Genomic DNA, 13,661 nt, shown 5'->3' with positions numbered 1-13,661 from the left:
GTACATGTACATGTAATGGGTGCTGGGGAAGACAAAGGGAATCAGACTGAAACCACAGTCTCAGTGCATCTTTGAGTGAAATTTGAGAAGAAATCTGTTGTGGCTGGTTGCTAGTCAACACACCATTCTCATGAGTCCCGGTGTTTATTAGCTTTCTTGTTCCTTTTCCTAAAATTTCTGCATGTTATTCATGAGCATTAAATAATCTCCATATTTCCTGAAAAGGAAACAGGTGGACAAGCAACCACTCTGTGCAATCATCCCTTTACCTCACAGTGGTTAGAGGAGAGCATGCAGGGAGATGATATCAGAACTCAACAAATGCCTCAGAAGTAAAACCCAGTAATATCTGTGTTCTTTGACTAGATCACCCTTTTCCAGTGTCCCCACTCGAATACATAAGTAACAACTGCCCTAGGAAGCACTCTCTGAATCTTGTGTGTACATATCTCCACAGGTGACAGACTTCACTGTATCATAGTCAATGCCCACAAAAAATCATTGTAAAATGAGATCAAAGTATTTCATCATCTTCATTTACATACGCTACAACGTCCTACGAGACATAATTTTAAATCCCTATTAAACTATTGTTTAAACACCATATCAGAGACCAGAGCACCAGTGTGCTGTCATTGCATAAACCTGTAGTAAGTGACAGTATCTATCTTGAAGAGATCCCAGTCTAAACACTAAAAGCAGAAAATTGGGGTTCTCTAAGTCTGCTCTAAATTCACCTTTGCCACTACCTGTTATTACACAAAGACCTTTCCAAATGCTACCTACACTGCTGCTGAGTTCAGTCTCCTAGAATGGGAGATGTCTGCAAAAAAACAAAGCAAGGAGACCTCGCTTGTAGCCCAAGAACTCACTAAATTACACTGTTCATACTTTGAAGGCAGGAATAATTTTGTGCGACAGAGAAATGAAGGACGTGAAGAGAGGAGGGATAAGACAATGTTAAAACCAGGCTTACAAAAAAGCCAAAAATACCCAGGTATGTTCGCTTACCTTCTGGTACGGCCAGAATCTGGGTATCACCTTCTTTCCCTTTATGACAAAGACACAGGCAGCAAAGAACCACCATTTCTCAATTTTACATATTGGCAATGTATGCAGAGATATCCAGCCATGGGAAAGCCACTCTTCTAAGGACCTGAGCTCAACATGTAATCTCTTCTTTCCCACTGATCTGCCCATGTCCTTGCCTTTAACACCCAAGTGTCAGCTTCTAGTTCCAGACTAACTTTTTAAAGTGAAAATTACCTTCTTCCTGGCAAAAAAAAAAAGTATTTCTTTCACAGTTCATCACTGAACAGGAGACAAAAGGGGAAAAAATTGCCAATGTGCAAAGCAGCTTCTTTTTAGAATATTAAAAAAAAAAAATTACTGTGCTTTTTTTATCTGGCAGTCTGACTGCTGAATTGTCAAGTCAATTCAATACGAATTTCTGCTTATGATTGAATAATAACACTGTTTTGATCTGCATTAAAGAAATAAAAAGGATATTCTGTGAACCACTCTTTTTCCAAGTCCTGTCTGCTCAGCCTTACCTTTCCATAGTAATGGAATGGATGGGTCATCATAATTAGAGGCATAACATTTATTACCATCTTCCAGCTCATTGTTGACTGTGTCGCCATTTCCAACATTCTTGCTTTTAAGGGTGAAGAAGTTTTGCATCCTCACATTGTACCTGGAAGTGCAAAGGAAAAGTCTGAAAAGGTTGGACTGTCGCATTTCCTCATAAAACTTTTAAGCGTCGGAGAACAACTTACGCAGGCAAACAGTAAAGCCTAAATGGATGTTCTCAGACAACTCATAAGAAGTTAAGAGAAAGGACTGTTCAATTCAGTGGCAAGCTGTTAGGAAGGCAAGGGCCTATCTTGTGAGATATAGTAAACTGCTAAAAGGCACTAGAACAGACTTAGTGCAGGCAAAACGCTGGAGCTGCTGATTTTGGAGCCAGGACATTTGCTATACAATTGCTTCTTTCCTCCTGCATCAGTTCACAATTCACCTCACTTTCTTTCAGTATCATGTTCCCCATAACACGTGCTTGAGTACTTCAGGGACTGATGGCCATACCCTTCTAAAGAAAGAATTCATCTATTTTAGCACTAGAATAGGATCCAAGTGGGCTCTCAATGAACTCTGTTAAGACCTGATGTAGGAGAAAAGAGAGGCTGAAGTTCCAAAAAGGGTCATCTGCGAGGAGAAGGTACCAAGGGATAAGTCTAAGCAACTTGCAGTAGAAGGGTAGACTTACAGATCCTTGCATTAATAGTCAGACCTCTGATTCTCCTGTCAGAGGCAGTGACACTACAGAAGAAGGATGTTGCTATACAGTCTGGTATGAGATGGTCTGGAGATCAATACATGCTTAGCAGTCTGTCTAATGTTCCTTGACTTTGTTGTCCGGAAGTGACAAAACACGTGTAATAGCTGACACACAGTGTGCTTACAGACCAGAGTACCCGTTGGACTTTTTCATCTATCTAAATGACATGTTCTCCCATCTGTTTCTGAAAGCTACTTTACTTCAGTGCACTAGGTAGACGATGCATGAAAATATTTGCTGTTGACTGAGCACAAATCTCGAGTGAAACTGATTAAACATAAAAAAGCAAGGGATCTTACACAGAAATACTGCCTTCAGCAGGAAGGCCAGGGACAAAATCACCCCAAAAGAATGATGGTCAGTTAATACCTAAAGGGCATATGGAAGAAAAAAGCACTCACTTCATGATAAGTATGTAGAATGAATACATAATGATGAGTACAAGGCTTTCCCACCTCAAAGAGACAAAAAAGAGTGTTAAAAGGCCATTCAAACAGCTGTATGCTTTACAAGTTTTATGTTGGAGTAACTATCTAGTACAAGTCACATTTGTGTACAGAGGGTTCACATAATTAAGATTGGATGGTGTCTCAGTAGAATGGGGGGAAACAGACTCTCAAGTTCCAATTAGCATGCAAATAAAATGTAATGCATATATTTCAGAAATATGCTATGCAGACTGAAACCATAGCTACCCTGTGAGGATCACAATGCTAAGGTCTTTTGCCATGTCACTGCTGAAATACAGGCCAGGCATTCTGAGAGGCCTCTTTAAGAAGATGCCTATCTTCCACTAGGAACCCACCTTGGACTGTTCTTTGGGACAGGTAGCACCCCCGTAAATGTTAACAACCAGAATTAGAGCAGTAGAACTCTGGTTACCTTCTCTGTACACATGAATCATTGGGCTTTATATATAGCCTACTTATTCCATTATTGTTTTCAGGTTCTTAAATCTAGTTTTCCCTAATCATCATAAAAAATATAACCAAAGAAAACACATATGATTTCCTATGTGTCAGATCCAGCTCATACGCCCAGTGTACATGAGTGAAAGCTAAGTGCATCACAACACTATCTACAGATCAGGCTCATGGAAAATATGGGAATAATTTACACCACTTACCATTCTATTTTCTCATCATATATGAACTAGAAGAAGGGAAAAAAGGAAACAATTAAATAGTCCTTTTCTCTGATCTATCTTGAAAAGCAGTCAAATTTATTTCATAAAGTCACATCTAGCCAGAAACTACTCAAATTTTGATCCTTTCCAACTAGAAATTTCACTGTATGGATTGTGCCCTCTCACAAAACACAAACCTTGCGAACAAGGCTTGGATCCCTCTCCTTGATCATTAATGCCATTTAGTTAAACAGTGGAAGCATGTGAAAGATAGACAGACAGATGCGCACATGTGTACCCACAAGCTATCATGAGTAAATGACAGCGAAGTCACTTTTTCTGAAGAGACCTAGCTCTGATTCCTTTTACCAGCTAGACAAGTTTTAGAAAAGGTAGTTATTTTACTTGTGCTCTTAGGCCAAGCCATTATACACACTTTACTCCACGCTATGGAACTCCTGTAAAAAAATGGGCAGTTAGTGAGATATATTTATTAGAAAAAAACCAAAGTGGATTCTTCCTCTCCTTGTCATCAGACACAGTAAATGCATGCATACAGGAACTAGCACATTGCTATAGATGAACAAAGCCATATCTCATGTGTGCTTTATTTAGGAAAAGTTACCCACAATCTGTGAAATTTACTGTGTAGAAGGAAGAAACAGCCACCTTTCCTATATAAAATAGAGGTGTGGCTCAAAATTTTTCATCTCCACACCAAGCAGTCCCCTCAGTCAGAAGAGAGAGCTAACTGCCCTGTGTAACAGCAGCCTGCTGACCTGCAGAACTTTACAGACTGAAGGTACAAAGTGACTGGACATAGATGGACACACATTCTGTGGGCTGTAATAAGTTTTCATATTTGGACCTTATTGTGGAGGTGAGGCCCTCACTTCCAGACATCACTAGAACAAGCTAGGAAAATAAGTGTTTACCAGTGTATATCAATGGTTTGCAGACTGGTCCTCCAAAAATTAAAGCAACTAAATACATTAATTGGTAACAGAATTACTTACAACAATAAGTACAATCACAGATATCGTGTAGTACACAGAATCCCGGAAGACAGCCCACTGGGTGAGACAAACCACCTGTAAAATATCACACCTTCAGCCAACAAAAATATGCAATTTTAAAGACAAAACAAAGGCCTCTATCGTGCAATCACTCAGGTGTGTGAACAGAATTATCATTACCAATGATTCGGGGATATATATTAGTCTGGTAGACAATGGATCTATAATACCCATCAGTATAAGAATCATACAGCTTTCATTAATGAGATACATTTCTTACTAATTACTGGTCATAGTTTCAGTTGTGAAGTACAATTCATTGTACCACAGCAAGCCAATGGTCCCCACTCCATTATATTTGAGGATATATTGAATTTAACACCTGAAAAAATATGATACACAGTCTAACCATCTACAGAGTAGATGGAGCAAATGTGTCCTAGACTCTTTGATCACCATCAGTACCAGACGCCACTGTTGACATGGAAGACAGTATTGCATGAAGAGGAACCAGTCTCCTCTCTATGCTACATTTTCAGAGAACTGAAACTATGGCTGAACTTTTTGGACACATATGCTATTTGTAAATCATTCGTAAATTCTTTCCAACATTTGACATTTTTCACAATGCCAGTTCAGTTTTGGTTTTGACTAATACCCCTTTTTTTTCAATATTTGTTCTTGGAAACTCCTAAATTGTAAGCATTAAACTCCATAAAGATAAATATCTTACTAACCTGTCCTGCAAACAATCCACAGACACCAACAATACAGAGGATGTTGAAAACTGCTGAACCAACAATGGTTCCTACTCCTACATCTCCATGAGTGATAAATACACCTGCAAAGGAAGCAAAACATGCATCATTACCTCTGTAATTTCCTTTTAGGTAACAAGACATTACTTTGAACATGTACTACCTGAAAAAAAAGACTGTTTGAAAGTTTAATCAAAACATGTTCCATAATAAATGCTCACTTCTCTGTGGAATATTTTGTGATTTTGGTCTAACTAGTAGCTCTTAACTTTTGGCTTAACATCTCTACATATCTATTTTTAGTAAAATAAAATGATTTTTTAGCTAGTTAGTTCAACAGTAAGTACTGTATTTCACAGCTTGGTCGTTAGCAGTGCAGTAATCCACTCCAACGAAAAAAATCTCTAGTCACACCAGGAGCATGGAATTTATTTCAAATGGTATAAGAAAGCACAGAAACCTTTCTCCCAGGTATTTAATATTTACTGTGTTCTTCATTGCAATATGTCATGGGACTAAGAGCTTCTTCCCTCAAAGAACCGGTAGCCACTTTGGATGCAGTAATGTGTGCCTTCTGACTCAAACAGAGAACCAGGATTCAGACTTGACTTGTTCTAGTAGCAACTTTCAGATTCCCCTTAGTACTGAACCCACCTATGCCTCAGATACCTATATAACATAATTGCATCAGAATGACAAAAATTAATGGCTGCAGTGCACATCCAGAGATTATCTAATGTAATCTTCAGCACTGAGAATGCACTAAAGATAATGTGAATGCACTACAGAGTTGTATCTATTTATACTGTAATACTTTCGCTAAAGGAAGCCTAAAAGGCTTACACTGACTGCTTTTCATTAAGTTTGATGTGAGGCTATATTTTTTTGCTTTAGACTGTATTTCCCTAAGGTCTGTAAAAATGTCAGTTGGGATAGTAACAGAAAGTCTACTAAAGCTTTAGTAAAGACAGATTTATCAAATTTAAGCCACCATGCTGTTAGATGGGATGCCATCCAGAGGGATCTGGATAAATTCGAGCAGTAGGACCGTGCAAACCACCTGAGGTTCAACAAGGCCAAGTACAAGGTCTTGCATCTGGGTCAGGGCAAGCCCCAGCATCAATACAGGCTAGAGGATAAAGGGATCAAGGGCAGCCCTACAGAGAAAGACTTCGGGGTACTGGTGGATGAGAAGCCGGACACAACTCAGCAATGTGCGTTCACAGCCCAAGAGGCCAACCATACTCTGGGTTGTATCAAAAGAAGCATGGCCAGCAGGACAAGGGAGGTGATTCTGCCCCTCTGCTCCACTCTGGTGAGAATCCACCTGGAGTACTGCATCCAGCTCCGGAGCTCTCAGCACAGGGAAGACACAGACCTCCTCTCTATACCACTAATCTTTAATATTTCAGACATTACTTCAAATAATTCTCTAAGTAATGTACACCACGTCCTTCTGTCTTTCAGAGATCTCACTAATCTATATATTAATTTGTTCTTTTCCCATGTTCCCTGTTCTCCTACTTGCTTGCTAAAATTAATTCCCTTTATCTGTGAAGAAAGAAGCCAAAGAGGCATCAAATTCTCTCTCAGGGAACTGCAATAAATCTCTTCTTTTACTTCCTATGTTCAGAACCAGCCATTCCTCTCTGTGTTTTGAGAGGAGATTCACAGTTTCATGAGATATTTCGAGTAGTTAATTATACCATGAACCACCAACTAGCTGACAGCTGCAATTGCCGATTATAAATTGGCAGAAGAATGGCAGCACTTTTGGATACCTCTGCTTCATCTGCTGCTGATTTTTAACAACAGATCTCATAAAAGTTAGTGTGTGGGCTCATACCTATAACAGATGCAAAGAGTTCTGGAGTGGAGCTCCCTGCTGCCATGAATGTGGCGCCAGCAACATCTTCACTCAAATGTAGTTTCTGGAAGAAAAGCCATTGGTAATTTCAGCACTGCCACTGCATTTACTTTGCACAGTTCTACAGCTGCAAAGACAGAAGCTCTTCATTTTCAGGCCACAGTGCTGTTAAAAGATGAACAGTAACTATGATACAAAATTAGACACTGCCTTCTGAGAAAGCAAATATACTTTGGGCAAGTAAGATGTTTAAACCCTAATTCAGTGAAGTGGCAAATAAAATTACGTATTCATAATTAACTGAATAGTCAATTGTAGCTTACATGTAGCTGATTAGAGAAAAGCATCTCTGTATATTCAAAAAGACTGTAAACATCTCAAATTGTTTTCATTAATTTACTTTTGAAACTCTACACACAACCATTAAAGAAATAAGAGCAATTCTTCAGGTTTCTAAAATTTGAAAATAAAAATCCATAAGAGAAAAATATGACTAAAGTGAATAAAACTTAAAAACAGCAGGCCTGATTCAGGCTTCACTTTACAACTGTGTTAAACCAAAGTGAGTCCGCTGACACAAAAAAAAATTAGTCCAATTAGACACAGAGAGGACTGTGCACTGTAGAAACTTCTACTTTTATGACACGATGTCTTTTAAGCTCTAATAGGATACAGATAACAGACCAGTAAAAATGTGCAGCTCAAGAAGTGGGCTACGTGCATTTAATATTGTCTAAAGAGCTTTCCCTTGAACTATAAGGAACGTTTTATGGAGGAGCTTTTGCCTTTTTTAGAGTTTCTAGACATCTTTAGTACCTCGTTTTACTTCATAAGATAGAAAAGTTATTAGTGACAACAAGACCAGTACAGAAATGACGTATTTTTCAGACTGTACACAACATGCTGAGCTGATGAAAATGGCATCCTTTAGAACCTGACAAAACAAACATAAGCCTTTACTGTACTACTTGGTCTATTACCAGTTATACTGTTGCAGGAGCTCAAACCTAAGTGTGCTATGGAAATTCTTCTTAGCTCTTTTAATATTTAGCAGAACATGAGATGAGGCAAAGATTTTTTGAAGGATAAGTGACAACTTAATTGGTACAACCCAACTGGTGCAACTTAAATTTGGTATATAAGGTGCATGCTGAAGACAGAACATCTGAAAAGGGAAAGAAAAGATCTCTATTGAGTATTTTATTATTATGCATCATTCTTCTGTTTGTTTTTCTATTGATAAATGTAAATACATAGCTCTGAGTAACATTAATAGGAATTTAGTACATATATCCACAGCAAATAGACTTTTTAAGTAGCTACAGGATATTTTCAGAAAACGGCCACACATATTTTTGTCAAAAAGCAAAGGACATGAGATATTCATTTTGCCCTCAAAATGGAATTAAAATCTGATTTTTTGTTCTGTTTTGATTTTGAAATAGTTCAAAGCTACCTAACACAACACTTACATGCCAAGTATAAATTCTACCCTGTTCAGATCAGCTCATTTAATTAGAATACAGCATGTAACTTTGCAAAGTCTCCTTAACAAAGGAATTACATTTATTTACTAATTTTTGCATATAAAATATATATTCTCCTTCCATATCAAACCAAGATAGATACTTTTCTCATGCATTCTCCTTTTTCTCCGCTTTATGCTAAGACTGCATGCGCTTTCTTTCTCCTTGCTGATACAGTGGCAGATATGCAATAACATTCATATAGGCAACACCTTAACTCATCTATGTATAATTTCTTTTCACAAGTGACTTTTAAAACTAGGAGTACAATAATAAACCCAACTCATTCATATGCCATAGCTATCCTAGCTACATGCTTTAGGTATTTAGAAGTGGGTTTTCCCATCTGATGTCATTAAATCTTTCATTTTTTCTCCTTGAGAGTGGCCAGGTGGAACAATGTGCCCAGGCCATTTTGATGGAAAGCTCACAAACTTTGAAAAGGATCAGAGCCAAAAAGTTGACACGAATGAACTCCAAACAAAGACACAAAATATTTTGTTCTATAATATTCTCTAAATAAATTTCCAGAAGAGGAATAAAGTTCTTCAACATACCTCACAAATTTTCTCTAGGGATGGAACAAAGAAGTCATCACATACTATAGCCAAAGCATAGAACATATAAAGAGCCTGTAAAGAAATAAATTCAGGAAATACTTTAGATTTTTCCTGTACATGAAAACAAGAAAGAAAGCAATGCTCTATTTATTCAGACTAACAGAAATACATAGCTTCATTTTTTATTCAATTCCAAACAACCCCCTCTCTGCTGATCAATTTATGGCATAAGAACAGATTCTTGAATGCAAGACTGAATTTAGAACAAGTATGTTTGCCAGATCGTAGAATATGAAAGGTACCACAGTCTGACATAACAGGATGTCGCAACAGACTTCATAGAGAGTAAAGTAAATGAGTAAGCAATAGCTTACAAAGTTACATAGTCACCATCTATATTTTCCATTAATTATCAACCAAGTAATTACATGGAAAATAACACCATGTTTATTAACAATACTCAAGAAATAATCACTCCTGGAAATAAGGAGACTCTGAGCATGCCTTGCTGCACCAAATCCCCAGGAAGGATCCTAGTTCCTAGTAAAAATGTGATTCTCCCACTGTCTTACGTGGCTTTATGTGCTGCACTCATGTAGTGGGCCTATTTATAAAAATAAATACAAGTCTATGATCCAAGCAGCTGGGGTTTTATCTCCAAGAGGACAAATACATAGGCACTGCAAATTCAGACTTGCAATATTTTCTTAAATAAATTGTAGAATCATTTACGTTGGAAAAGACCCTTAGGATCAAGTTGAACTGTTAACCTAACACTACCAAGTCCACCACTAAACTGCATCCCCAAGATGCTGCCTTGTGAGCATTTGTAACCATATATACTTCCTAGAAATATGGAAATAAACATATTAGAAACGTTTTGATAGATATAGAGCTCTATTTGGAAAGGCTACTAAGACAATAAGCATCTTGCAAGCCAAATAAAAGGAAAACAAAATGAAGCACAGTAGAGGAAAACTTACAGCAATGATATGAAGCAGAACTCCTCCTTGCTGCCGTTCTTTATTTGTAAATATATCTTCAGGAAATTCATTAATGGCTGAAAGAGAAATACACATTTTTTTAGAAAAAAATTGCAGCATCTATAAACAGAAGACAGAAAAATATAGATGCTTCGCAGAAAAAAACAGAGAAGTGATACTTAGGTGTTATTATTTATGACCATATCAGTGATGCAAACCAACCTCCACAAGTTTCACACTCTTAATGTCTTATTTTTACTATCATGTCCTCTGTGTCTCCTTTAAATATACCTCCAAAGTGATAGGTACAGGCACAAAAATTCATCCTGAAATAATATTCTTAGCTTTAAGTGTGTCTTGCCTGAAAAATTATACAATGGTTGTAACCTTCCATCAGGTTCTTAACTACAAACTTTTATAGGGCTCCACTGTCTTCCGAATCATTTCACAAGGATTAAAGTGATTCCGAATACTTCCTCCAGAATGCCTACTATCCAAATCTGGTGAGAGAAGGAATGAAAGAGTAATGGTAGGTAGATAATAGGCATATACAAAGACATGAATTCTGAGGTTATTTCTGGGTGACAGTGAAGTTGTGTGGAGCTCAGTTAAAGTGAAAAAATGAATCCAGATGGTGGAGACAAAGACAAAAAGTAAATCAAAAGCCTGAAGAAATATGAGATAAAAACCATCCAGACTGATAAGACGGGCAGGGATAGAGATCTACGGTGTCTCAGAAAGGAGTCTGGGGAGTTTAAGGGTGAAAACCATTGCAGACAGTGGGATCCAAATGCACTGAAGTCATTAAATTATGATTTAGAAACAGATGCTCTTTTCCACAAGGAGTTGTAGATATAGGTTGACAACAAGATAAGCTTCAGAAGATTCTTACAAACTTCCCGTAATATACTGAAACTCAGGGAAGGAAATAGAGGGAATATATCATCATCTTCCTCATATTCAACTCTGCCAGTTTACAGAAATGTGTAAGAACACAATACATGATATTTATACTGTTTCAATTTCAGTGGCCTATTTTCTCAATTTCTTGATATAATTCTGCAAACAACCACGAACACTGAAACCAAGAATTTCAAGTATAGTTGATTTTTTGGATACTAAGCTTCAAGCATATTAAAACCACCCTTATTTTCAGGAAATGTTGCACTGTAACTCTTTGAAGATTATACTTTTTAGAGTACCTTAAAGTTGGGTTACCTCTAATCACCAAACACACTTCAAAACACTAGCTGCAGTGAGAGGATAATCCAGTTTCAAAGACCTGAATGACCTGAATGATCTCAATCCTTGTGTTACAAAAATGCCTCTTCTTACCTATACTGCACACACACACACGTGTTGCATGTGTGTACCCTGAAAAATAAGAACAGTGCCTTCATGCAAAGCTGAAGATCCCATAGCCTTGTTATTTCCTTAGTACCCACTACCACAAATGCATTATTTTTGAAATGATACACTGGCTGCAGGCAGTGTTTAAAACCTCATATAAATAACTCATATCTTCCTTCCAAAAGTCAAAGTTAGCATTTCATGAAATCTCTCTAAATCTTCCAATCTAATATTTGAAAGCCACTATGGTTTTGTTTGAAACTACTAATAATCTATAAGGTATTTAGTGTAAAATAAAAGTTCATCAACAACGACCAACTGCAATTCCTTTACTGATTTTCCTTAGGCTTTCCAACAAGACTTGTTTTTACTATTCTATTCTGACTGCAACCTATATCGGCCCTTGATATGCTGGAACAGCTTTCCCAAGATAGGGAAAGATCCACCTGTGCTTTTAAATCTCAGACAACAAAAACTATATAAGTCTATATGAAATTTTGTTTAGGTATTCCTGAAAGTGATTTCTTAGTCCTAAATGTTCTATTCCTGGTCCTTCTGTAACCACCAAAAAAAAGAGAAAGCAATAGTGGATATAGATATACAAGTGCCTCAGCACAATAGCACAATAATACCCAATTACTCATTGAATTACGGAACAGCATTCAAGAGCATGCAGAGACTGCTTGAAGACAATCAGCACGTCAGCATTAAGCAGGACTAGCTTCAAGAAAGTGGGCCTAGGTTGCTGCAGAACTCCACAGTCTTCAAGGGCCATGATTTTCACCGTAAAAAGATCTGTAACCTTACAAAACCTTCATGAGGAAATGGCATGGCTATACAAATACAAACCACACCATAAATTACTGACACTTGGTGGAACGAATCCCATGACTGGATTGTGGCTCTTGATGGCTACAGGCTGTTCAGAAGGAGGGGTGTAGTTGTTACCCTCTATATCAGAAAATGCATAGAGTGTAAAGAGCTGTCTTTGAAGAGTAGCCACGACCACGTTGAAAGCTTGTGGGTCAGAGTAAAAGACGAACACAGCAAAACGAACCTTGTGACTGGTGTATACTACAGGCCACCTGATCAAGGAGAGCCTACTGATGAAACCTTCTTCCTCCAGCTACAGGAGGCTTCACAATTGCAAGCTCTCATCCTACTGGGGAACTTCAACATGCACTGACATGCACTGGAAAAGTAGCATGGCAAACCGTAGGCAATCCAGGCGACTTCTAGAGCACGTTGAAGTTAATTTCTCAATCCAGTTAATAGGCACCCCCACACAAGGGGACGCAATACCGGACCTGATGATCACAAATACAAATGAGCTCATCAATGACATCAAGATCGGAGGCAGCCTGGGCTGCACTGATCACTGGTAAAGTTCAAGATCCTGAGCGATATGGAACAGGCAAGGAGTATAGTCAAGATCCTAAATTTCAGGGAAGCAGACTTCCAGCTCTTCAAGGAGTCAGTCAGTAGGACCCCCTGGGATATGGTCCTCAGAGACAAGGGAGCAGAACAGAGCTGGCAAATATTTAAGGATGTTTTCCGTAAGGCGCAAGAGTGCTCAATCCCCAGATGCAGGAAACCAGCAGGGAAGGGAGGAGACCAGCATGGCAGAGTCAAACTGAAGAGCAAGAGGGAACTGCATAGGCAGTGCAAGCAGGGAACGCGGGCAGAGTATAGGGACGTTTCCCAGTTGCGCAGGCAAAGTGGAGCACCAAGCAAAACGGAGGTTCAATGCAAACCATCCTGCTTCATATATAGTCTGTTAATGTAGTATGCGTAATATATAACTACTTGTAATATGTATCTGCTTGGCTCATAGAGGCAATTTGAAAGAGGTAACGTGAAGACAGATTCGCTGAAAGATAATGCTCCTCTCTATGGAGAACTCCTGGCATGCAGTTGTCCTAACATACAGACACTACAAAATGTTCTTTAAAAGTCAGGGAAATGAAGCAAGGCTCTGGAGCTTGGTAAGTAAGATTTCTTAATAAAATGGCCATTTCTTAATAAAATGGCCAGAGTTCCAAGGTAACGTTCTGCGTTTTTCAGTATAAGCATTTGCTATCTTTAAGGCTTTATTATCCACATAATCATAAGGTTTTTATAATTGTCATCTATA

The 13,661-nt window shown here is 38.2% G+C and overlaps 1 protein-coding gene across 4 annotated transcripts in view; it reads right to left on the bottom strand.

Moving 5' to 3' along the window:
* SLC24A4 (solute carrier family 24 member 4) overlaps positions 1-13,661 on the bottom strand; it is a 97,979-nt gene that overhangs the window by 32,783 nt on the left and 51,535 nt on the right. For 3 of the 4 annotated variants that reach the window (XM_054067239.1, XM_054067240.1, XM_054067237.1), the window contains exons 3-10: positions 10,178-10,257; positions 9,192-9,266; positions 7,088-7,172; positions 5,221-5,324; positions 4,484-4,558; positions 3,468-3,493; positions 2,743-2,796; positions 1,554-1,696 (exon numbers count right to left, since the gene is read on the bottom strand). In XM_054067239.1, the coding sequence (XP_053923214.1) occupies positions 1,554-1,696; positions 2,743-2,796; positions 3,468-3,493; positions 4,484-4,558; positions 5,221-5,324; positions 7,088-7,172; positions 9,192-9,266; positions 10,178-10,257 (642 nt within the window). The remainder of the gene's footprint in view (positions 1-1,553; positions 1,697-2,742; positions 2,797-3,467; positions 3,494-4,483; positions 4,559-5,220; positions 5,325-7,087; positions 7,173-9,191; positions 9,267-10,177; positions 10,258-13,661) is intronic. The other variant, XM_054067238.1, reaches the window with a different exon arrangement.

The sequence above is a fragment of the Cuculus canorus genome, chromosome 5 (genome assembly GCF_017976375.1).
Source record: "Cuculus canorus isolate bCucCan1 chromosome 5, bCucCan1.pri, whole genome shotgun sequence".
In the NCBI taxonomy this organism is placed as follows: Eukaryota; Metazoa; Chordata; class Aves; order Cuculiformes; family Cuculidae; genus Cuculus; species Cuculus canorus.
The sequence above is the reverse complement of the archived record's forward strand: the minus strand, read 5'-3'. Positions and strand labels throughout refer to the sequence as shown.